This window comes from Cucurbita pepo, chromosome 14, assembly GCF_057944985.1.
Source record: "Cucurbita pepo subsp. pepo isolate OVF chromosome 14, ASM5794498v1, whole genome shotgun sequence".
Lineage (NCBI taxonomy): Eukaryota > Viridiplantae > Streptophyta > Magnoliopsida > Cucurbitales > Cucurbitaceae > Cucurbita > Cucurbita pepo.
This window is the reverse complement of record NC_141811.1, coordinates 2,392,075-2,417,485: the sequence shown is the minus strand read 5'-3', so window position 1 is coordinate 2,417,485 and position 25,411 is coordinate 2,392,075. Positions and strand designations below refer to the sequence as shown.

At 37.4% G+C, this 25,411-nt stretch overlaps 5 protein-coding genes across 7 annotated transcripts; 2 read left to right on the top strand and 3 right to left on the bottom strand.

Annotated features, from left to right (window-relative positions):
* Positions 1-188: 188 nt before the first annotated feature.
* Positions 189-5,478, bottom strand: QC (glutaminyl cyclase). 2 transcript variants are annotated; one of them, XM_087117728.1, is made up of 12 exons: positions 4,991-5,478; positions 4,477-4,533; positions 3,942-3,977; positions 3,513-3,577; positions 3,012-3,075; positions 2,264-2,381; positions 1,930-2,027; positions 1,354-1,424; positions 1,228-1,255; positions 989-1,040; positions 566-713; positions 189-499 (listed from the first exon to the last, which is right to left on the bottom strand). In XM_087117728.1, exons 1-11 carry the CDS (start codon positions 5,261-5,263, stop codon positions 598-600), a joined length of 978 nt encoding a protein of 325 aa, XP_086973854.1. In that variant the 5' UTR covers positions 5,264-5,478; the 3' UTR covers positions 189-499; positions 566-597. The 2 variants fall into 2 exon arrangements, with proteins under 2 accessions (XP_086973854.1, XP_086973853.1); XM_087117727.1 differs by having other exon boundaries at positions 189-713.
* A 581-nt stretch (positions 5,479-6,059) lies between these two features.
* LOC111809992 (heat shock protein 83) lies at positions 6,060-8,894 on the top strand. The gene is made up of 4 exons (XM_023696517.2): positions 6,060-6,328; positions 6,465-6,606; positions 6,716-6,996; positions 7,138-8,894. Exons 1-4 carry the CDS (start codon positions 6,191-6,193, stop codon positions 8,689-8,691), a joined length of 2,115 nt encoding a protein of 704 aa, XP_023552285.2. The 5' UTR covers positions 6,060-6,190; the 3' UTR covers positions 8,692-8,894.
* Positions 8,895-8,931: 37 nt separating this feature from the next.
* LOC111809994 (protein REVEILLE 6) lies at positions 8,932-11,970 on the bottom strand. Of its 2 annotated transcripts, XM_023696520.2 has the most exons (8): positions 11,506-11,968; positions 11,059-11,116; positions 10,588-10,711; positions 10,360-10,500; positions 10,076-10,180; positions 9,755-9,864; positions 9,475-9,534; positions 8,932-9,241 (listed from the first exon to the last, which is right to left on the bottom strand). In XM_023696520.2, exons 1-8 carry the CDS (start codon positions 11,643-11,645, stop codon positions 9,197-9,199), a joined length of 783 nt encoding a protein of 260 aa, XP_023552288.2. In that variant the 5' UTR covers positions 11,646-11,968; the 3' UTR covers positions 8,932-9,196. The 2 variants fall into 2 exon arrangements, with proteins under 2 accessions (XP_023552288.2, XP_023552289.2); XM_023696521.2 differs by lacking the exon at positions 10,360-10,500 and having other exon boundaries at positions 11,506-11,970.
* A 357-nt stretch (positions 11,971-12,327) lies between these two features.
* LOC111809993 (CBS domain protein with a domain protein (DUF21)) lies at positions 12,328-16,446 on the bottom strand. The gene is made up of 13 exons (XM_023696518.2): positions 16,172-16,446; positions 15,608-15,684; positions 15,431-15,514; positions 15,248-15,361; positions 15,032-15,118; positions 14,600-14,739; positions 14,423-14,510; positions 13,794-13,867; positions 13,617-13,723; positions 13,343-13,542; positions 12,853-12,899; positions 12,530-12,773; positions 12,328-12,452 (listed from the first exon to the last, which is right to left on the bottom strand). The coding sequence occupies exons 1-13, from the start codon at positions 16,350-16,352 to the stop codon at positions 12,405-12,407; spliced, it is 1,491 nt and encodes a 496-aa protein (XP_023552286.2). The 5' UTR covers positions 16,353-16,446; the 3' UTR covers positions 12,328-12,404.
* A 1,710-nt stretch (positions 16,447-18,156) lies between these two features.
* Positions 18,157-24,551, top strand: LOC111810012 (DNA primase). The gene is made up of 14 exons (XM_023696542.2): positions 18,157-18,441; positions 18,722-18,858; positions 19,040-19,203; positions 19,308-19,454; positions 19,563-19,614; positions 19,730-19,904; positions 20,633-20,715; positions 20,949-21,158; positions 22,458-22,574; positions 22,736-22,892; positions 23,040-23,147; positions 23,395-23,460; positions 23,546-23,793; positions 23,971-24,551. Exons 1-14 carry the CDS (start codon positions 18,372-18,374, stop codon positions 24,046-24,048), a joined length of 1,812 nt encoding a protein of 603 aa, XP_023552310.2. The 5' UTR covers positions 18,157-18,371; the 3' UTR covers positions 24,049-24,551.
* The last annotated feature ends 860 nt before the right edge of the window (positions 24,552-25,411 follow it).

Below are 25,411 nucleotides of genomic sequence, written 5' to 3'. Positions count from 1 at the left end.
ATGAAGACCATAAATATGTTTAATCATATCCCTTTTATTTATGTTTTCTGAAAGACTTCAACATTACCCAAATTAAGTGAATTGCAATTTTTTTTTTCTTAATATCAATAACATTATTAACAAAAGGCATAAAGGACAGAGAAGGCTGGCAGTTTGTGCTTAGTGCAGAAGATACAGAACTCTATAGCTAAGGTTGACCTTATTGTGAAATTAAATAACTATATAAAAATTAAAAGACTGATCATAGACGTGTGCCTATTAGAACATATTACAACCAAAAAATTACAGTGGTATGCTATAAACTAAAGCTACATGAAATCCGAAGTGTCCAAAGCTCAAAGATCCCCATAACGTTTCAAATCCTACAAATATTACCTGCTTCTGACTGTTTATTTATGAAGTTATAACTATATAACTTTAGTAATGTAGTTGAAACTACAAACACGGTGTAAACAAGTGGTCGATTTCGCTATCACGCCAAGTGCAGGCAGAGGGTTACCTGAGAAAAATGTTGAGTTAATTTGAGTGTATCGTATTTGTTTGATCGGGTCGGACGGATGTAGACCTTGTTCATGGAAATGGCTATCTAGAGCGAAGCTAGTGAAAATGTACTGCCTCTCGCAAGCATAGCTGCTTTATCGATCCAACACCATAATGCTCCTTTGATGGCTGCACTCTGATTTCAAAGAGCTTTGGCCAAAGCTTCCCTGTCACTGAAAGAGTGGAGATATACATGAGCATATACAAATGACTCGAGTTCGAGTGGGGTAGATGCTGATACAAACTAGAGCTTAAACAATTGATTTAGAAAAGGGAAACTCAAAAACTTTGGATCATCAAAACGACGAGATCTACCGACACCAATGACTTCAGTAATCCAAAGATCAATGAACATAACCGTTGCATTTAAGAAATTTAGTATGCTTTCACATTGAAAATGGCTTGAAAGTACTTAAAATTAGGATATCAAACAATCTTGATTCCTTACCGAAAAGGCGATTCTTGCCGCTATCCCATGCAATGCCATTTAGAACATCAATCTGTAAGGAAGAACAATCGGTCCAACTAAATTAGGTGATGGAAAATGGGAAAATGATAATAGAATGTTACAAAAATCTTAGATTTCCTCGAAAACTTGATAAATGTATCGTCCAATAAATATATCATATCACAACACGACCATAATCAAGGGAATCATAGCCTTTCAATTTTGATCAAAGAGCTTACTTGTCTCCCGCCTTGCAACAATTTCCGTCTGTAACAGGAAATACAAGTACGATTAATGTGAATTTCTACAGATGATGTGAAGCTTCAGTAAAATTCTGCTAAAGTCCAAAGTGATAAAAGCAAAACCTCAGAGTTGGGAGGAGAACCCATCCAAGCACACTTCCATCACTTATTGAGATTCTGACGATGCAATCAGTCTACAGAAAGGAACATTAAATTAAATCATCCAACCTTGCAGAGAAGACTAAAGGCCAAGAGGAAAGTCATCTATCCAATATTTTCATATATGCATTCAATTTGACGGTATCATACAATAATGTAAAAAATGAATAATTAAACTGTTGGTCAGACAAGATAGGCCCCAGAGAATGACATGCCAGAAACAATACTCCAAGCCTTGAATTTACTTGTTAAAACAGATTTCGTTTCGTTCAATAAATTAGTATATAAAAGTGATCGAGAATGCCAAAAGACCAAAAATATGAACTTACAGTACATTCGGTTAGGTAGCTTATGAAAAGTTCCAAGAGCAACAGTCAGGCTAACAATTATGAAAGGAGCACCTAAGAGTATATTTATTTTAAGACCCTAAAAACTTTAGAATGATAATTAGAAATTGACACACACACACACAAAAAAAAAAAAAAAAAAAAAAAAAAAAAAAAGAATCTCTAAAAGGAATAAATATCTTGGAGAATATACCATCCAAACATTTGCCCAGATTTCTCCATTGACAAATTCCAGCTCATTGAGGTTATGCACCTCATCTCCTTGATATCTCACAACCCATTTATTAGTAACTGCATTAATTGGGAAAATGGCCATATGAATGTTAACGAGACAATTTTTTGCTCAACTAAAACTTATGATAGTATTCGTTGCTTCAGTAAACAATATTCATGTGATGAGAATTACATTAAGAAAGAGAGGCAGGAATGCTTTAAGATCCTTATAGTGGAGAACAGAAAACACAAACTTTTTGGAGTCATGGAATTTAATTTAGATCAAAACGCTAGTTGTTACATAGAAGAGTAACCTGTAAATGTCTCTGGTTCAATTTGGTATAATGTTGATGTCCCATCACTTCCAAACAAAACCTTTCCATCTGTTGCCAATCCCCAACCATCACTCATTTGATGAGTGAATTCCTTAACCTGCATAGAGGATAAACACAACACTATATCTTTTGTGAGATCCCACGTTGGTTGGAGAGGGGAATGAAGTATTCTTTATAAGGATGTGGAAACCTCTTCCTAAGAGACGCATTTTAAAACCTTGAGGGGAAGCCCAAAAGAAAAGCCCAAATAAGACAATATCTACTAGTGGTGGGCTTGAATCTATTACAAATATATCAAAACCAGAGACCGGACAGCGTACCAGCGAGGATGCTGGGTCTCCATGGGAAGTAGATTGTGAGATCCCACGTTGGTTGGAGAGGAGAACAAAGCATTCTTTATAAGAGTGTGGAAACCTCTCCCTAACAGACACGTTTTAAAACCTTGAGGGAAAACTCGAAAGGAAAAGCCCAAAGGGGATAATATCTGCTAGCGGTGAGTTTGGGCGATTACATCTTTACATCTTATCGTTTAATTTCAAACCCCAAATTTTCATTACTGAAATATCAACTCATTTAACATAGTCGACGTTAGAATATAGGGCACCTCTCTGTTTAAACGTATTTAAAAGTCAAAGAATAAAGAGTCCATGAACCTCATTTGCTCTAACTTTAACATGAGAAGAAAAGGTGTAATCTCAAGAAAAGGTATTAAAGATGAAGCACAAACTTTTCTTAAATTATCTCGGTCATATATGAAACCAGTTTTCTTCAACCAAGTTACTTGAAACAGCCTACAAAAGAATATAGAAAGTGCTAAATTAGCAATATGAAGATTCCTTGAATATATTTGTAACGGTTACAATGAATCGAGGTACATATGACACGGTGAAGTAAGAACAGATTAGATTTCGAGGATGGGAATAAATTTTAGACTGCATCCAAATGTACAAAATTAATTTAAAATAACTGAGTTTCATGAGCAGACAAAACACCAGAATAGATTCCTAGTATTATAGTACAAAGGATTCATAATTGGCTTCATTACAATTGCTTGAAAGAAGTGAATAGTTGATTTCATACTTTAATGGTTAATATCATAAACGGGAAATTTGTCATGCTTCCTTCAACAGAAATTTCCAAATGGTAACTTATTGGAAAGAACGACCGTTATCTCAATATCCGAATCAGCAACAAAATCAATGCAATTAATATCTAAACCATCACAAACCTCTCCCCAAGAAGTGTTAATCCTTCCCCAAACTGAGAGTCATCCATCTTGTGAAGAGCCTCAGCCTGTACAGGAAAATAAGTACATAAACAAAACTAACAAGAAAATGGAATGCAATGCTGAAATGTGTTTCCCCCAAACAATTTATTTAGCCATCCATTGAAAAGGCAACATGTTAAGGAAACAGCAATAAAAATTGTGAGAGAGTGTGTGTTGAGGGAAAAAAGGGTAAAAGGTCTGAAAAATCGTGCACTTCGAAAACTCCTCAAAGGAGCTCTCTTTCAACATCAAAACTTAAAACATCAGCCAAATATTTTCAAATTTTCATTGATATATAACATGATCAAAATGATGAAGGTAAAAAAAGTCGTGATAAAAAATGACACTTTATTTTATTGCATGTGAGAAATCTAAAAAAGAAACAATTACCTTCCCAGTAGAGAGAGCTACTTTTCGAACTGATGACTGCAACAAAAGTCAAGATAAAAGTCACAAGAATAAGATCTAAGGATAACAAAACCATAGTAATTTAATATTCACCAAGTTATTAGATAACAAAAGAATTTAAATTATTCCAATAGCTAAAAATGTAACAATTTCCCGATTGTAAACACACATTCGGCTTACACTTAGCTGTTCGTTAATAGCTGTTACAAATTTAGCTAAGAAGAAACAAATGATGGATGAGAGGAATTGCATACTGAAATTTGCAAATCCGCCCTAAAATTCTAATCCGAATCTTATTTAGTGTGCCCTTGAAATAAGGTGAAATAGAAGATGCAAGGGCACAAGGCTATGATGATCAGAAATTATGACAATTAGAGGTATCGCTACGGAATAAGGATATGATGATCAGAAATTTCTCTCCACAACTACGAAGAAAATGATCAGATAAAACTATGCGGATTTTAGAGTACAGGGAAACAACAAACTGATGAATTTGACTTGTGAAATGCAAATTCACCTCTCCATAAAGGCCAGTGGACTCAAATAGGGTGTCATTGTCTGCATAAACCAGTCCCTGGGGAAGCAAGAGAAAGATTTGTCAAAATAAATACATTCCAACAGAAAACAACGTGCGATACTCATCCGATGAGCCAATATTCCAAATCCACTTTCCTACTATAATTCATACCGAATAGTCAACTAAAAGCAGATAAGATCACAATGACAAGACATCATTCGGAATATGTGAATAAATCAATTCTTGATTTGAAGAAAAATGCTTAGACGGAGAACTACAGACTTCGGACCTTGTCTCTATGCATGTATATCAGTGTGTTCTATGTTTGTGGCAATAAACAGTACTAGTGAATTTCAACCAAGTTCAACCAGAGTATAATGATCCTAGCTTCAAAGAACAGTTCTCCAGAGCCAATATCTTGACACCTTAACTTAATCGTCGTATACAAAAGCTTGAAATTCAGACTTCTGTACAAAACATATATAAATTTTAAATGGCTCCGAAATTGGGATACCTGAGTGAAGGCTCTAGGATCGTGAGGAAATTCGTTGACCACCTCAATAGAGTAAATCATTGGCGATTGAACTTCATATTTGGCCGATCTTCGCAATACATTAAAAGAAATGCCGAAGACCAGAACAACAAAGAAAACCAGAGAACTCGAAACTAGCAGGGCAGTATTTCTAGGCGTAAGGAAACGTTGATGAGAAGGTCGAGAAGCCATGGCCGCAGGGGGCTTGAAGTTCGATCGCTTAGACTGCCTCCTCTTCAAGGATCCGGCCGCCATTAGATGGCAAATGGTTCATTGATAGCAAAGAAGACAAAGAAAGAATCCAATGGGTTTGGCAGGGATTAGGTAGAGCATGGAGATTGTGAGGCAAAACAAGTAACGCTCTGTTTGGAGCTGAATCTGATGGACTTCGGATTCTCCATTGCAGATTCGTCTCCAACCTTTGATTCAACTCCAGATATGAAAAGTTCAAGAAAAAAAAAAGGAAAAAAAAAAAGGAAAAAAAAAAAGGAAAAAAAAAAGGAAAAAAAAAAGTCAACAAAAATGAACCAAAAACCATATAAATTTTAAATTTTTTAATAATATTATTTTAACTTTATAATATATTTTTTTTCACCCCTACTTTATTTTAAAAATACATTTTTGCAATTTATATTAAAAAGACTTGCGCAAAATTTGAAGAGTTTTTTGATAAATAATAAATCAGTAATATAAACTAAATTTAAGATTTCTTAAAAATATAGGTAATTGATTAAAAAAATTATTTAATGGCAAAATCAAATTAGTTGTATTTAAAATAAAAAAAAAAAAAAATAAAAAAAAAAAAGGACAATGCGCGCGAATTCTTCGCCAGCAATACATGACAATCACGAACATTCCAGAGACCCACAACTGAAGAACGTTCTCGATATCGCGGTTCGCGGCCCAAACGTCCAAGAGAAACCGATCGGCAACAGGCTGTACGACGCCGTTTCAACATCGACCGCCAAATATGATTGATAAAAGCTCGCGAGAAATGTAGAAGGATCGAGACTCTGCGCTATTCTTATTCCACTATAAATATATTCATCCTCTACGTCTGGAAAGCAATTTCGAGTTACGGTTAAATCTCTGTGAATATCATCTTCAATCTCTTCGCTCTCTTGCAAGTTCTTTTTCATCTGCTTCGAGTTTTCTTCATTCGCGAGTTTGTGTGAGTGTTCAATGGCGGACGTGCAGATGGCTGATGCTGAGACCTTCGCTTTCCAGGCCGAGATTAACCAGCTTCTCAGTTTGATTATCAATACTTTCTACAGCAACAAGGAGATTTTCCTTCGAGAGCTTATCAGCAACTCCTCTGACGTGAGTTTTTTTTTTTACTTCCTTCTCTGTTCTTGTATCTTGTTTCCATTGAATGTCAAGCGTCGTCGAGATTTCGGTGGATTGTTTTGTTTCTGAATCTTCGAATACTTAATTGTTTGGTTCTGATCATCTTTAGGCATTGGACAAGATTCGATATGAGAGTTTGACTGATAAGAGCAAACTTGACGCTCAACCAGAGCTTTTCATCAGAATCGTTCCGGACAAGGACAACAAAACTCTCTCCATCATCGATAGTGGAGTCGGAATGACTAAAGCAGGTAAGAGAAGGGTCGAAATATTTCTTCATTTCTGTTAGTCTGTTCACCAGAATGCCGTTGCGACATTGGGATGTTGGATTTAATTTCTGATATTGTTTCTTGAATGCAGATCTGGTGAATAACTTGGGAACCATCGCAAGGTCGGGGACCAAAGAATTCATGGAGGCATTGCAGGCCGGCGCCGATGTCAGCATGATCGGTCAATTCGGTGTAGGGTTCTATTCGGCTTACCTTGTGGCCGAGAAGGTGATTGTGACCACAAAGCACAATGACGACGAGCAATACGTATGGGAATCGCAGGCCGGTGGTTCCTTCACTGTCACAAGGGACGTCAGTGGAGAGCAACTCGGAAGGGGTACCAAGATCACACTCTTCCTCAAGGATGATCAGGTAATGAAATCAACGCAGTTCATATAACGGTCTGTTCTTAGGATCAGAAATTGGAATACTGGGAATACTGAATGTCGTAGATGAAATGGAAATGTACAAATTTTATCGAATGCGGTACTAATTGGATGTATAATTGTTCAGTTGGAGTATTTGGAAGAGAGAAGGATCAAGGACCTCGTGAAGAAGCACTCTGAGTTCATCAGCTATCCCATCTATCTGTGGACCGAGAAGACTACTGAGAAGGAGATCAGCGACGATGAGGAGGACGAACCTAAGAAGGAAGAAGAAGGAGACGTCGAAGAGGTGGACGAGGAGAAGGAGACCAAGTCAAAGAAGAAGAAGATTAAGGAAGTTTCTCACGAATGGCAACTCATCAACAAGCAGAAACCCATCTGGCTTCGCAAGCCTGAAGAGATCACCAAAGATGAGTATGCATCATTCTACAAGAGCTTGACAAACGATTGGGAGGAACACCTTGCAGTGAAACACTTCTCCGTGGAGGGACAGCTCGAGTTCAAAGCAATCCTCTTTGTCCCGAAGAGGGCTCCATTTGATCTCTTCGACAGCCGTAAAAAATTGAACAATATAAAGCTCTATGTAAGAAGGGTGTTCATCATGGACAACTGTGAGGAGCTGATCCCCGAGTACCTTGGATTCATCAAGGGAGTGGTTGATTCCGACGATCTTCCGCTCAATATCTCACGTGAGATGTTGCAGCAGAACAAGATTCTGAAGGTGATAAGGAAGAATTTGGTGAAGAAGTGCATTGAAATGTTCAATGAAATCGCGGAGAACAAAGAGGACTATAACAAGTTCTATGAGGCCTTCTCTAAGAACTTGAAGTTGGGTATCCACGAAGACAGCCAAAACAGAGCCAAATTGGCTGATTTGCTGCGATTCTACTCCACCAAAAGTGGAGATGAAATGACGAGCTTGAAGGATTACGTCACCAGGATGAAGGAGGGTCAGAAGGACATTTACTACATCACCGGTGAGAGTAAAAAAGCAGTGGAGAATTCCCCCTTCTTGGAACGCCTGAAGAAGAAAGGCTACGAGGTGCTTTTCATGGTTGACGCAATTGATGAGTATGCCGTTGGGCAACTGAAAGAGTACGATGGCAAGAAGCTAGTATCTGCCACCAAGGAAGGACTTAAACTTGATGATGAAACAGAGGAAGAGAAGAAGAAAAAGGAGGAGAAGAAGAAGTCATTTGAGAACCTGTGCAAGACTATCAAGGACATCCTTGGTGACAAGGTCGAGAAGGTCGTTGTCTCCGACAGGATTGTGGACTCTCCCTGCTGCTTGGTCACCGGCGAATACGGCTGGACGGCAAACATGGAGAGAATCATGAAGGCTCAAGCTCTCAGGGACAACAGCATGGGTGCTTACATGTCAAGCAAGAAGACAATGGAGATCAACCCAGATAATGGAATCATGGAGGAGCTAAGGAAAAGAGCCGAGGCGGACAAAAACGACAAATCTGTAAAGGATTTGGTCATGCTTCTCTTCGAAACTGCCCTATTGACTTCTGGTTTCAGCCTTGATGATCCGAATACATTTGCTGCGAGAATCCACAGAATGTTAAAACTTGGTCTTAGCATCGACGAGGAGGAAAATGAAGGAGGAGATGATGCGGACATGCCTGCTTTGGAGGAAGATGGTGCTGAAGAGAGCAAAATGGAGGAGGTCGACTAAGCCTTCTTATTATCAGCTTCAAGTTTCTTTAGCCGTCACCGTGTCGATATTGAGATGTCTGTGAATGTGTTCTGTGTGTTGAGTCATTGATCAGCGTCAATGTCGGTTTTGGTTCCTCTTCTTTTCTACTTTCTCTGTTGTATTCAATAAGCAAACGTAGATGTTACTCAATATATGAACAAATACTTCTTTTTTGTTGGTAATCATCTTCCGCATTTATCTTCTCTGTGCCCTAATAAGTTATTTCTAGGAAACAAATATCCATACTTTACGTGAAAGCTATAAGATACAGAAGCAACCTCGCACTGTCCACATACTCGGAACGGGGACTAGAGGAACATTCTTCCCTCTTGCTCTAGGAAGCGACAGTGGGCGAATATACAACAGCAATACAATACTAGTTATCTAGTTCAGTAGCATTAAGGCTCAATTAGGTACAGTTCGGTGAAGTAGTAGCTGCCGTTGCTATCTCCAACGGTTGAGGTCTCCAGCTTTGTTCTTGTTACTAACCATGTTCCATGAAGGCATCATATGACGAGAGTACCTTTTTCTGCAAGGTGGTATCATGTAATCAAAACGAAAGTAATCAATAACAGAGGGAAGTATCTCTTTCCGAGAATGAAAAACTTCCAGCTTCGATGTTAAGGGTTGGAGTTAAATGGAAGGATCCTAAATGGTGTGCGGAAGCACAATGGAAATATGGTTAACAATTGTTTTGCCTCAGAAACTGTGTGCAAAAGCAGAAATTCGTTAGTGAAGACAGAGATATAGATAGATACTCACATGGTCCTCAAAGTCGGGGCCGGTGAGATTAATGGCCAGGTTTCTCATGAGCAACATCACCTGGAGAGGGAATAAGAATATCAGATATATAATACATAAGTTGTTTCAAACATATGATATGATATGATTTATATTATGTCTAAAGGATATAATCTTTGAAGTTAAACGCGGGAGCAAGTGAACTGGCTGGCTGGCTGGCTGGCCTAAATTTTGGATGGAAGTAAAGCTACGCAGTCATGTAGTGGGATGCAAGGCAATGAAGTGGGAACGAAGAACATACAGTTTCGACGTCTATTTGGTCCATCTGTTTTAACTTCTGCAAATGATCCGAGGCTTTTGGGTCGAACACGCTGCCAATGAAGTTGTAGACTTGACCAAAATCTGGCAGTACTGCATTGAATTGAAGATTTAAAATGCATCAACAACGGCCACAGTAAATATGTAATGCAAAACAAAGAAGCATCTTCAGGACAATTTTCTATGGGTCTAAATCATTAGGTGAAGGAACTGAAATTTGTAAATGCCGTATGGACTACAGTAACCTAATGTACTACCCAGGCTGGAGAAATTATTGAAATAACGTAACTATCAAAGCTTTCACCTCTCAACTGAAGCTTGTTATGTTCCTCGACGCTTGATTTAGTTGGAAAGCGTGCTCTTGTAGTGCGGTCTGTGCTACTGCAACAAATGTTTTCTATAACTTGCCCTGCAGACACGAAAGAGAAAGGAAACAGCTAGATGTAATCAAAGCATCCAAAACAAAATGAAAAAAAGTTCGTGAGTTATCAAGTAATTAAATCTCCAACCCCTTTCCATTCCAAGAAAAAGATAAAGATAACAAGATCATTTTCAGATTCAGACTGTTTGTGATTTCACAACTCAAACCTCTTGCACTTTGAGAGAAATTAACCATCTGGGTAGAGTTATCCGCCATGAAACTCGCAGGAGCAGAAGAGGAATCTGGCTTTATAATATAATTCGGTTCAAGAGAAGAAGATTGAAATGGCCCTGACACTAGCGCAAGAGCTGAGACCACAATGGGTTGGCATTACGAGAAAGCGTTGGCAAAATTATGCTGTCAAAAGATTAACTACAAATTGAACTTGTACTGACCATTTGTTGAAGTCTTTTGAGGATATGGACGAGCAGCTTTCCTCTTTGGTCGTGGAGGAGGTAAGTGTTCGCCTGTCCCACTCTTCTCAACCTTCAGGAAGTACTTCTGAGCGTGACTTCGTATCTGATAAGAATCATCATCATCTTTAGACTACTTATAATAAAAGAGCCAAAGCTTGAAGAATTCGAGCATGATTTGTTTTGACCAAACATAACAGGATATTATATTTACTTCATAATCTTTAAATTTTCGTATATTTTGCATTACTCTGTACTCTAAATTATGTAACAAAGTACCAATTTCCAGAACTTATCTATAATCTTAGAAACGCTATTGAAGAACAAAAATTCCAGAAAGACGAATAACATCGTTATTTCTCGATATCTAACGAGAAAAGAACGAAAACATTCCAGATTTGTTCATTAGATTCGTAGGATAAAAATGGGACGTAAGACGAGTGTGTCCATTACCTGAATGACGGTCTTCGACCCTACAAAGGCCTCAATCTTCTTCCAGTCACGATCAAATCTGAAGCATACAATCAAAGAGAAGATACACGAACGATTAGATCGGAAACAAACACAAAAGCAACAATTCAAATGCTTCCGGACATTTCTTCCAAATAATCAAAAAACAGACCAGAATTCCTCTCCTGATGAAAGAAAACAAAACAAACAGTCAAATACTCCAAAATCACTCCGAAAACAAATCGCACGGCCTCCACTCGTCAATTCAGAAACCACAAATCAAAGACGATGCCGGATACGAGCATAAAACCGCACAGAGATACGAAATCTTATCAAGACGGGCAAAATTTTAAATCGAATTAAAAAAATATCCACAACAAAAAAGAGAAAAACAGGAGGATGAAGAAGAACAAAGAAGCTCGAAAATATATCGGAGAGAGAAGATCATACAGTTGAATAGCTTCGAGGAACTTATCGTGCTCAGGCTCAGTCCAGCTCTCTCTGCACTTGGTGATGGTGTAAGGTTTCCGAGCTCTCTTCAATAGATCATCTCGCAACGACGTTGCAGCAGTGTCGAACGGTAACGCCATTTGAACGGATCTAATTCGGAATCAACAGCCGTGCTCAGCCCAAGCACGAGGTTCGAGAAATGGCAGTTTGTTGTCGCCAGCGCCATTGATATTTCCGTGCAGATACTTCAAAATTATCCAATGCGCCGGGCGTAGGATTGGCATAGTGTAATCGAGTTACTGGAAGCTGCCACGTGTTTTGTTCGGGTTAATTGGCGGGACTCAGTGCGGGGTAGGAAGATGGTCGCGGCTGGGACATTGGAGGGAAAGAAGGGAACCGTTACATGGGGAGCGGAAAAAGGAGTAAAAGATAGTGCCCTTATGAAACCGGTAGACACGTGTCGGTGGCTTCAAAAAGTGGGTTTTAATACGTTCCAGTGGAAGATATTTTTATTGGGACCCACGGGACTCGAATCTGTACCACTGATCCGACATTGGGTCAGTTTCTTATCCAGTTGCAGATTTTTTTTTTTCCATAAATTGAATTTATATATTGTAATAAATGTTGTTTTTAAATGTCAATTTAGTCCTAATTTTTATTACTTATTTTATTTATATATTTATTAATTACAAATACAAGAATTCAAATGACATTAACTTGTTCTAAAGACTATATATTATTATCACTATTATTTCTAATAATGATTATTTTCTATAGAACTTCAATTCAATTAAGGCCACGTGCTTCTTGCCTGCATCCTCGTTTAATTAAACCCTTTAAGTAACGAGTAGCTTCACGAGACTATTTGATATCAACAGAAATAAAATAAAAACTGCGCTCTATGATCCATCTGCTTGCTTCAGCTTCTCGTACGATTTCCTTGAAACCTATGAATAAAATATAAATTCAAAGATTAAAATACACGGAGCTCATAAGATTTATGTACGATGGAAGAAAAAAGAACCTTATTTGGAGAAACGGGAGATGGAGTGGGAGAAGAGTGCAAGTAATTTCCAAGGGAAGAAGAGAGAGGCGGTGGAGTAAATGGGGAGTGAATACGCGGTGGCATTGGTGAGTGATTATACGATGAAGAAAGTGGAGAGTGATGGTATGAAGACAGTGGGGATGGCATTGGTGATATCCAGCGCAGATGGGCTGCTCCTGGAGATTCTGATTTTGATCTCCTTACTCTCATATTCACTTTCAGCCTGTATTTTTTACACAAATATGATTCATTATTACCACAAACTTGTAAAAATAAAATTTTATAAAGAAATCAGCACTTACTTGTTATGAACAGCAACGTATTCGTCAGTCTCATCCAATATCTCTTCCTTCACAAACACCACCAACAAAAACAACATTTCACGATGGTCTCAGATTCCACTAGGTAATTGTGTTTCCGAAAAATATTGAATATGATGACTAGTTTAAGTGAAAGAGAATGTCATGATTGTACTAAGAAAATAGTAGGTTGTGAGACTCTATGCGTAGTCATTCGAAACACGATATGCAAGTGGAGACATGTGAGGGCTGAATAAGTGTCATGATGTGACCGATAAAGACGGTGCATCGTCCAACACGCCAAGAAGAGTGTGCATGAAAGTCAAGCTAAGACATAAGCAAGATTAGAGGTAACAATGGTGTCAAGAGTGTCAAAGACATGCTCGAAGAGATTCGGGTAATGTCCTAGCTATAACCTCAAAAGTCAAGGTTCCGACCCAAATTGAAACTTATCGTATCATGGAATCTTATCCTCAAGAAAAATTAAACGAACCTGTAAAAGTTCTTCCATGACATCTTCCAGCGTTATGATACCAATAACATCTTCATCAAATTCTGGCATTGATTTTCCATTTGTCTCACTACTTACATTAGAATGAATATTCCTTATCTGCAGCTTAATATATTCCAACTCCGTTTCGGTTCTCGTCGTGGTTTCGAGTTCTGATTCGTTAAAATCCACAGTTTTGGAATCTACAGAGACACGAGATCAGTTTATGTTTTTGATGATTCTGGTAACCAAAATCATGAAGACAAGAAGATGAAACCTGCAGGCTCTCTGGCTTCCTTGTGGCTCTTAATGACAACAGCCATATGACTATGTCCTTGTTGGAACTGGTTCAATATGTCGTATAAAGGTAAGTTCTCATGCACCCTGCATCCAAAGTATAACATCAATTCTTCAGCTAAGAAAGCTATAAGGGCTAAGCATCCAACAATTTTACCTTGGAACTTTTCTGATGGTGAGATTTCTGATGGGAGTTTCATCCTGTGGATCAAATTTGATCAGATTTTTAACCTGCGCCCAAATGGGGATGTATGGTAAATTTTGATTGATTTATATTTGGTATCCAGTAGAAACATGAATTTAAAGAAAAATAAGGGTATACAGAGTATATTTGTATGTTAGTTGGGAAATAGTTGGGGAAGAGAACGAAACATTTTTTTATAAGGGCGTGGAAATCTATCTAGACCGTTATAAAATTTTTGAGAGAATGCCCAAAAAAGACAATATCTGGTAGCAATGAGCTTAGACTGTTACAAATGGTATCAGAGCCGGACATCGGATGTTGTGTCATTAAGGAGACTGAGCCCCAAGAGGGGTGGACATGAGATGGTGTGCCAGCGAGGACAATGGTCCCCAAAGGGAGTGGATTGGGGGTCCCACATCGATTGAAGAAGATAGCAAATGCTAGTGAGGACGCAGGGCCCCGAAGAGAGTAGATTGTGAGATCCCACATCAATTGGGGAAGAGACGAAGCATTCTTTATAAGAGTGTGGAAACCTCTTCCTAGTATACGCGTTTTAAAAACCTTGAGATGATTAGACCTTTCAATTTAACACTTGAACATACCAAAATAATACCGATGATATTAGTTGGATGTCCCGAGTAGATCGGCACTCGACTATGTCCTTTCCTTAAAATTATCTCCATGGTTTTCCTAGGATTATCCAAAAAGTCAAAGAAAAAAAAACAAGTTAAAAATCAAATCCATTGAGTTCTTAACCATAGTTAAGGGCAGAAGCATACTCATCAAGTTTGGAATTTATATCAAGTGAAAACAATTTGGATAAAGGAGTCATAGCATGCTTGGCAGTTTTGAGTGTCATGTCCAAAGCTCCAGTGATTATGGTGGTTTCTTCTTGAGTCAATTCTCCACCTTTGCCTGCCTGAGACACAAATTTTAGTTCAAAGATTTAAAATATTATCCGTGCGATAATCATTTTGTTGAGCATTGTTGGGAGTGAGTCCACGTTGGCTAATTTAGGGAATAGTACGAGGTCTTTTGGAGAAGCTTAAAGCAAAACTATGAGAGTTTAGGCTCAAAGTGGACAATATCATGCCATTGTGAAGAGTCGTGATTCCTAATACATTTAGCTTTTTCTTTTCGTTTAAATTTCGCAAAATCGTTATCAAACGGGTCTAGAAGTAACCATTGAAATGTAAGCATGTTGAACCAACCTTGTTCCCATGCATATCCACAAATGTCTTGAGCTCTGCCCTTCTTAGAAGTGTAGAATGCCCCTTGCCCAGAAGCCAATCTAATATCTGTCATTCACATTCAGAAGCTCATATGAATTGTTTCTTTTAGGGCAAAAAAAGCAAGAAATTAGAGTTCGAATCTTCTTTCCTTTCAATCCCTTCTCATATATGACCAAATGAAGAACATGGTATTACCTTACTGATGGGGTAAGCCAAAGGAAAGAGGACTAAGAGAAGCACCCGAACAATGACCGACAGCCTTGCGCCGACGCTCAATCCATACCTTGAGCAAATAGCTTGAGGAATAATCTATGGAGAAAACGAGGCATTCCATCAAGTACCATACAAGATGAAGAAGGAAGTTTCAGAAAAATTTACCTCTCCGAAAGTTAGTATGAGAGTGACTGATATCACAATGGCTCCCCAAGCTGGGAGAAGGGCATCGATGAAGATGGGCAGAGCCTAAAAATGGAAAGAAAGGGTAAATAAGTAAAACACAGTTAAAAATCCTTTCAAAAGAAGGTCTATGAAGTTAAATATTGGATGAAGCAGTACCTCCATTGCCATGGCATTGCTTATAAGGAGCGTGCAAAGAAGCAAATGCTGGTTCTTTACTATGGGCAGAATTTTGGCTACAAGGAATGAAGTTAGAATTGTATCAAATAGGACACAAATTGCACAAGTGAGAGGAGTTTCACGTCCTAATTAAGGAGTTGATCATGGATTTATAAGTAACGAATACATCTCCGTTGGTATGAGATCGTTTGAAGAAACCAAAAGTAAAACCACGAGAACTTATGTTCAAAGTGAACAATATCATGCTATTGTAGAAATTTGTGGTTCCTAACATAGTATCAGAGTCATGCTCTCAACTTAGTCGTGTTAATAACATCTTCAAATGTCGAACAAATAAGTTGTGAGTCTCAAAGGTGTAGTCAATGTCGAACAAAGGGGATACTTTGTTCGAGGAGTCAAACCTCGATTAAGGGGAGGTTGTTCGAGGGCTCCATAGGCATCAAGGGAGGCTCTATGGAGTACTTTATTCGAGGGGAGGATTATTGGGAGACGAGTCTCATATTAGTTAATTAAGGAGTTGATCATGGGTTTAACAAAACTTACCAGCATTTTTGCGATCGTCAGGCCTGCCAGACTTGGCAAGGACCTCGAGATCGACCAAACTGAGCGACATAAGTCCTAGCGTAAGGCCGGACATAAGACCAGCAAAAGCAACCAAACCCACACATATCAGAAGATACATCCAGAACCTTGGCTCACAGCATGGGACATCACTTGTAGCCATCTCTTTATCGGTTTAATGCAAAGCTGTTGGGAGTTCACAAAAACAAAGAAGATTTGAGGTAAAGAGGCAAGAGAATTACGGGTACTAATAGAACTGGGTAAGACACACACTGAATAAGTGTCCAAATAGAACAGAGATTGAGAGGGCCACCTGATCGGTACGCTTTGTAACATCAGCAGAAAAAAATTCCAAATGCCAAAATGACAAAGGAGGAGATTCCATGACATGTATAAACAAACTGCCCCCAACAGACTTGGCCCTTTGAAATTATAAACAATTTGAATAGCCATTACCACCAAATGGCCTTCTAATTTAAAAACAAAGTGGAAGCTCTAGATTATGGAAAATGTACGTGTTGCAATAGGAGATACATTGTGGGATTCACTTTATGTACTCGTTTCTTAATTCTTAGTGTATTAGTTGTCTTCTGTTTCTTCCTATAAACTAATATAAATTTGTGGATGAGGTGAGACTATCATTTTGGGGGAAAAGAGAAAAAAAAAATAATAATAAATTTAACTGCATAAATAATTCAAATATTTTTTTATAATGGTGTTGAAACTTCTTCCAAATATATACGTCTTAAACCTGTGAGGTTAGCGGGATATGTAACATGTCAAAACGAACAATATTTGCTAATTGTGGGCTTAGATTCTTACATTAAATATTTTACATGTAATGTTGCATTTTACTCGATGTTACCAATTTATTAAACAATTTGACAAGTTGTTGAATAGATGGTTAGATTTAAGGAATTTAAATAACTTTAAAAAAAACAACACTAAATCTTAGTGAATCTATAAAGACCTCAAATGTTTGGATAAGCAAGCTGTGCACTTTCTACTGAAACCATAGGGAGAAGGGGAAAAGTGTGTAGTCCTCTCCTTCGTCTTTCTTGTTCCCCCGAGCCAAGTGGGGCCTGCATAAAGGAGTCAATGCTTATTCTATTCTTTTATTCTTTTCCTTGGTGTAGCTGGGGCATCTTCGACTTGAACCAGAGACATCGCCCGTGAAGCAAATCATCGCACCTACGGTCCAACCAATTGGGAGAGAATCAATAGATTTTTTTTCGGGAGCGATTCATCATTCCCAAATGCAGCATGCAACTCTCAGTTGTATTGCGCTCTCCAAGTGTGCTTGTTCCCCTTCTTCCTTACCAGGGAAAAAAAATTATTAGATTTGGAGTTTTCAAATGTCGAACATATAACGATGCCATCCATTTTCATTTCGCACTACTACAATGTTGTGACAACTTTTATTGAGTTTCGTATTACTCTACTAAGTCTACCAGATTGTCTTTGGAAGGATTGTTGAGGGTTTATTGGGAATGAGTCCGGTTAATTTAGTGGAAGATCATAGGTTTATAAGTGAGGAATACTATCTTCATTGGTACGAGACATTTCGAGGAAACCCAAAGCAAAGCCATGAGAGCTTATGCTCAAAGTGAACAATATCATACCAGAGATGTTCGTTCTAACGTGATATCAGAGTCATGCCCTAGATTTAGCCAATTCTCAAATATCAAACAAAGAATTGTGAAGGTGTAGTCACTTTGAGGGCTCCAGAGATCGAGCTGTGGAGATGTTCGTTCTAACATGATATCAGAGTCATTCTATTTAAGATAAGAGCTTTAATAATAAATTTTAGACTCTATTAATTTTTTTTTTTTTATCAAGAATCCGTAGGGATTTTCTTTCAAATTTTGTTCCTAACTATTATTATTATTATTTTATTTTATTTTCTGTTTTTTTTTTAATCTCTCTTAAATTATATATATATAGGGTTGAACGAGTAATTACGAGGACTCGTCAAATGTTTATCGTTTACGGAAGATAGGAGGGAAAGGTCGTTTCGGCGGGAAGAAAAACAAAAGGTCCAATTCGTTTCATTAGTATCGCGTTTCACTCCGAAAGGGAATCAGAGTTATTTTTCAAAACGAGAGAGAAGGTAGTGGCGGAAGACGAAAGACGAAAGACGAAAGCAATCCGCAGTAACTTCCGACGGGCCAAGTAGGAGAAAATGGCATCGACCGTGAAGGACGACGTCGATCGATTGTTTGAATGCTTCAAGTGCGGCGTTTCTCCTCCTCGTAAGTTCTATTTCTCTATCTTTAGTTCGAGTTTTACAACCTCGAATGTTCTTCGTTTCTGCACTGCGGATCTCATTTTTAGAAATCGAATTTTAACAGCGAAGCAATGATAATAATTGCACAAAAACTACTGGATTTCGTAAATTTGGAAGTACAATAGAGGAGCAATGTATGTTATAGGTTAAATATCTGCAGTGGCACGGTGATCATTATGAACGTTCTTCGTTTCTGTATGTTCTGCCTCTGATTATGTTTGGTTATCTATCCTGTTTCTATTCAGAATCTGCTGCGAGAGTAAAAAAGAAAAGAAAAAGTAAATTGAAGCCTGAGTGTTCAATAGACTCTACGACTCCAGCTTCTGGCTCAGTTAAAGAAATGCAGGACAATGCATCGAGCATCCAAGTTACCGAGGAGAAAGTAAGTCGTCGTTTCCTGAGGGCCGAGTTTGCCCGACTGTTATTCTTCATATGCTTATCCAAGTATTTTTAGTGTGTAATGAAGTACAGAATTCATAGCTAATGGTGAGGCTGAAACAGATTTATTTATTATTATTATCTTTTTGGCATCGCTTAACAAAACTATGCTTAACACTGTTCAGATTGATTTGACAAGTAAAGAAAAAGGTTCTAGTTCTAAGAAGTTCTCGCCAATCGTATTTTATGGTTCACCTAGAGGCGTCCCTCCCAAGAGGCCATCTAGTTTGTGGAGACTATTGCGTGAAATTCGTGTTGATCTTTCTGAGCAAAGCAGATTCAAGTTAAGGTATATTTAGGATTCTTCCATCCTCTCACTTTTTCTTTCCGTTTCACCATTATTCCACTTCTCTATGATATCGTTTTGACATTTGTGGTATCTATTCTGAATAGCAAGCAAGTGTGGGCCACATTTCCCAGACAAGAAGAAGCAATTAAGTTTGCCAGAGAGCACACCGATGTTCATATTTTTAGTTATCAAGATCACTTCAATGGACAAAGGAGATTTCTAGTTTCATCATACAGTGAGTTCTGGCATAGGTATTATCAAAATTTAATCATACTTCGAGGAGAAAAAATACTTTTCACACAGAATCGTCGCAAACACTTATGATCTTGTTTTAACAACTTTTTTTTAATTAACTTCAGGTATAAAAGCATGGATTCAAAATTTCGCCACCATTATGAAGTAATTCAAGAGGTGAGCTGAATAAGTTTGAGTCATTGTACTGATCATGTGGTTCGATCTGTCCAAATCATGTGCTCTTTACTCTTTCTTCTGCTGCACTTCTCACTGTTCTATTTCAAGTGTTCAGGGTGCTCCGTGTCACCTTTACTTTGATTTGGAGTACAGTAAAAGAATCAATACGGGAAAAAATGAAGACGTAATGGTTGATTCCTTGATATCTGTTGTTCTAGAAGCCTTAAATGAAAAGTATTCAATTCAAGGAAGCTTTGACTGGATACTAGAGCTTGATTCCTCAAACGAAGGTATATTTAGCATCGGTCTGATCTAGGCTTCATCTCCTGTGTTAATTCATCTGTTATTGTCTAAGTGTATCCTAAATTGCTAAAATGAGGATCTTGTCATTTTCGTTTTTGGTTGGCATGATAACTGAAATTTTCTAATAATCCTCATCTTTTTTATTGATTACAGATTCACTATAGTCAACAAGATTATTTTTGGTAATTCTACAGGAATATGATTACTTCAAAATTTTAAGATCATAAAAATAAAAAAGAAGAGCCGAAGGTTTTATTAATGGATGAACTAATACTGCTGCCAACGTTTTATGTTTGAAATTGAATGACATTGTCGAATATAGCTAAGCCATGCATTAAACAAGGTACATGCGTGATACGTCAATTAAAATCAAACCGTTCAATTTCCTTCATTTTATTTTATTTTAAATAATAATAATAATAATAAGGAGGAATTGCTAGTTACAGTTTTTGTCTGGTAAGTCAACTGGCTGTATGTTTTGGAGATCTCCTTTTGTGAAGCTGACCTTGGATTTTTTTAGTTTCCATGCAATTGCAACTTTCTTTCGGTGATTGATAATGACAAGGTCTCTGGCCTATAGTCTAGCATCGAGCATGTGTTTTTTTTTTTTTTTTTTTTTCTTTTGTAGATGCCTAGATGGTTACGTTGCAAATGATTTCATTAGCGATGTTTATGATTTTGTTGATAACTCTTCCTATTTCATTTTTATGTTTAGAGAAGTTCTCTCGCCACCTGATAATCCGCATACCAAAAGTTGCTTTTAAGGATAACTCGCATGCAGGAGCATTTGTTGGTGAGGTACTTCCCTAAAGAAGCATAGGACTAAAAGATTTCTAGCTACAGTGATTAACATTTGAACTCTTACCTTCTTACGATATTCGGCTATCAGCTGAGTTGGTCATTCATCTGAGTGCATGGCCAATATATATTGATTCCGAGTCTTCATTATTTAAACAAAATTTTATTGAATAGCTACAACTATCCTGTTTATTTATCCAGTACTGTTTTAATTCGTGTCAATATATTATCAGATATGTTCGCGGATTTGTATTGGAAAAATGGAAGGGAGATACGAAGAATTGTTTATAAAAAAAGATTCAAGCTCCATTGAATCTCCTAGCCATCTGTTTGTGGACAATGCAGTTTATTCTAGAAATCGTTGCTTTCGTTTAGCTTTGTCATCAAAGGCAGGGAAGACTTCTGTGCTTCTACCTACAGGAAGACATGCACGAGCAAAAATGGTATGGTACTTTTTACCAGAACATCGAATTTTAAGTTCCTCCATTTTATATTATTCTCTGGGCTTTATCAAATCGCAAGACGAATGCATAGCTAGTCAATCTCAAATAGGAAGTTCTTTTTCATGTATCCCATCCTTTGTCTTTTGGAATTCTCGAGACCTCCTCGTTTGATATGAAACCATAAGAAATGGCAGATAAGAACTCTTCCACGTAAGAAGTAAGAAGAACCCTTAATTGTCAAGCCCTAAAACCCCAAATCAATTTAGAGTTAGTCCCAAAGAAATGATTATATGATGGTTTACCATGATGATCAAGACCAAGAGATAGAAAAGCTAGTTCCTTACTTGAAGATTGAACAATCTACAAGAAGGTTAGTCAAGTCTACTTGCATGCACCCCTTGATAAAAAATTACAAAAAGACTGAATTCTCAACCATCGAAATGCAATTTGCAGAATTTTTTTGAATTAGCAATGATATCTGATATGTCCAACTTATCGGCAAAGGGTCCAGATAGGCTCCCAATTAAACCCTACATCTCACGTCATCAACCATAGCAAAAAGACTAAGATGCCCTTATTTAATATGTTCTAGAGAGGATAAAAAACCAATAAAATTACATCAAAGTTATAAAATAAGATGTGAATTGTAATTTAAGTTGACAGTTCACATCATCTGCTCCTAGTTCTTCTGCATGATTTTTATTCATCATTAATACTGTTATGCTGCAATACGATCTCAGAATTCTGAATTTGCAGTGAAATTTCGTTAAGCTTTTTTCAGTCAGTTTTACTTAAATTTAAGACGATCTAAATGCAGTTTTGTGGTTAGTTTGACTCATCAAAGCAGCAAAAAAAAAAAAAAAAAAAAAAAAAAAAAAAAAAAAAAAAAAAAAAAATGAAGAAGAAGAAAGAAAAGATTGGGAAGTTTGAGAGATCTTCCTCGGTGAAATTGAATTAGGTTCTTTTTATTCGTGGCGTTTGGCTCTGATTGCCTTTTTCCATTGTTCAGAGGTCATGCGTGGGTAACTAGGTAATTTTACTTGAATTTGGCAATTATTTTTGCGAGACAAGTGAAGATAAAAAGAAAAAAAAAAAAAAAAAAGAAGAAAAATGATTCTAGTTTCCCATAGTGAACGAGGCTCAAGGTTCTTCGCAGTCATCATTATTTATAAAACTTTGCACAAAATTTTCCAATTTATTGAAATTGTTTTGTTACTCGACTTTGTAAGGAAGTATTTGCAGAAGATACATTATTCTGAGAAGGATCCTATTATTTACCTTGTACATATTTAACCATAGTGTGAGGAAGACATGTTCATGGCATCCTTGATCTGCAACGTTGATGCTGACTGTGATAAGCTTCTGGTTTGCAAAACAGATTTAGACTGCGTGAAGACATTACAATTTGAAATGGAGGTAATCTCAAGCTGAGTTTCAGTTTAATTGTAAAGCTGCTTTGAACAGTTCATGACGTGGATTATACCTTTCAAATTAAATTATCTTATAAATCCACACGTTCTCGTAACTTTATTTTAATTATTCAAAATTTGTTTACCTTTGAGGTTCTCTTGCCGCAGGAGAAATGTAATTTTGGACGGCAGTTCAGTTTCGCCAAAGAAGCACCGTTGACAGGTTACATGAATGATGTTTCTGCATCTTCTTGCATGGGAACGTCTCCATTCCCAGCTGTGGATAAGTTTGTTCAATCAGTTGCCTCCACTGGTAGTGTTTCAGGTAGTACGTCTGTATGTCCCATGAGATATGAAAGGGAGATGATGGTTATTTGCTCTTGTCGATTTTAGATTTCACGTCTGTTGATATCTACCGCTGTCTCTTCTGTACTTTACTTGCTGTTCATTAACGTAGCTGCTGCCTTCCCAGGAAAAATACGCTGCTGGTACTGGTTCTCAGAATATGGACTAATAGTCTACAGCATGTCCCGTAATAGATATTGTGAACGAATTGGTCGAGAACACAAAAGCAATCATGGTACTTGTGAATTGAGAATTCTTTTTTGCTCCTAAATTTGTGTTTCTAAAAGTAGACTTGTGAAGTACTCGTGTACTAATGTTTGAGCAGCATGTGTAGCTTCCCTATTTTTCTCAGTTATCATTTAAGTATTTAAACCTTAATGTATTCTAGTTCCTCTGGTTTTTCGTTTGCTTTAAACCATCTGAGAATTTTCTCCTTTCTTCTTTCATGCAAAGCATTGACTATCCATGTTTTCATCGTCCAGTGATGTATGTTGTCGACCTTAGGAGGGCTGCCTATTATCAGAAGTGTCACGATCCAGATTGTAGAGGTGCTCGAATATAACCTAATTGTCAATTTTTTTTCGGAAAATGTTGATTTGCAATCGTTGTTTAATTGAACTTATCATCCTACAGGTTACCGCTCTCCTCTGCGTCCAACTCCGATTGATTCCATTCCTAGTCAATGGGTTTCTACGGATTCAGAACAAATTTCAAATGACAGGGAGTCAACCGATGAATGTATCAATTATCGATCTCTAAGCAACGACCAAAATTGTCTTTTGCTTCTTAGTGATAAGAACATTACAGACAGCAGTGTCCAAGACTCCTGGTGGCTTGAAGTGATGAGAGTGGCAGACGATGTTGAAAGCAAACGGATTAAGGTAGGTCATATTCAATTAGTTAATTTTACAGTTTGAAGGTCCTTTTCTTTCATAGATCAGAAGGAACCTGAACTAAGGTCTCGAAAAATCAAAAGGCTTAAAATGTCTAGTGGAAAGCATCATTCATTGTATTGACTCGATGACCCTTTTTTTTTTTTTTTTTTTTTTTTTTGCCAGGACCCTGGAAAACTAGACTTCGAAGACGATGACTGGTGGATGGCTGTGGAAAACTCTATAAAAGATTTGTCCACTTGAAAAGTCAGGACTGGATGGCAAATGCATTCTCCGGCACCTTAATAATTATTTTACATTTGGAAGTACCGGTATTGAACTTTGCTAGACATATGAGGTAGTCATGCTCGACCATGAAGAAGGCAACCAATTATTCATCCAATAGTGAACCTCGTTGGTTATTTGGCTACAATTTAGGCCGTTGCTTCCTTAGAGTATTAGCTCCGCGCGGATTCTACTGGGAGAATTGCATTTTCTGTCAGATGAATTGCAGGCCTATACGTAACAAACTGTGGAGTTTAGGGCGTCATGTTACTTACTGCAATACATGAAACGTATGGTATGATGAGGGTTAAACGTAATGTCGAGACTTTTATGCTTTGGGACAACCATATACCAGGATTCAAGAATTCTCCAGAATGTGTTTCTTCTTCCCTTTAATGTATTAAATTAACCTTTTGAAACGTTTGGTTTCTTTTAAGTTGTAAAAAAATCCAGGCTTTATTTATATAGCGTTCAATTTTATTTTTGAGAATACATAAAAAAGCCTAGAAGCCAGTAAGCAGTAATCTGACCTCTTGAAGTGCATCTTTTCTTACCGCAGAGAGTCCGTCCAAGGCCAGTCTTCCCGCCAAATGGATGAGTACCTCCATCAATTGTGCATGCGTTTCCAACTCGTGAGCAGCAAGGTTTCGATGCAAGGTAAACAAAAATCCCTGAACGCCTAAATATTTTCCTATCTTTTCGATATCGTCAATAGTTCGTTTAATTTTGGAGTCGAATTGTTCTGTTCCCCACACAAGGCGCCACACCATTAGAGTATCCGTTTTAACACATGGTAAATGCCCTTCTCGATTGCTATGGACCATGTTTCCAATATGAAATTGAATAGTCGTAGAAAAGCTTGACACGAATTTTATTACTTTTTTATGCTTTTCGTATTTGCAAATTTGTTCTCTCAGATCTTTTGGAAATGAGAACCGTACATTAGGGATAGGCATTGAAGATAATTATTATAGGTTAAAAGTACAGATCATAGTTTCGATTGAGGTTGTGTCATAGCTGTCAACTTTTAAATTTTATTTGTCTAATAAAATTTAAAATTTCAAAATATTTGTAGGTTTTAAACTTCCCTATCTTTTTTTCTTTTCTTAAGATTTTAATTTTTATCAGATAATTACGAAGCTTCGACTTTATATATGTTTGGTAAGTTAGATATTTTTTTTTGAGTATTCGAGATGGATTTGTTAGCCCAATGGAAGTCTACCATTCAACTTGTTATTCGATCATTATTAAATAAGTTAAATCAATAAAAATTGGGCTGATGAATTTCTTATTTTTTTTCCCAGGAAAAGAAACAGAAACGGAAGGTCATTGATTGGGCTGA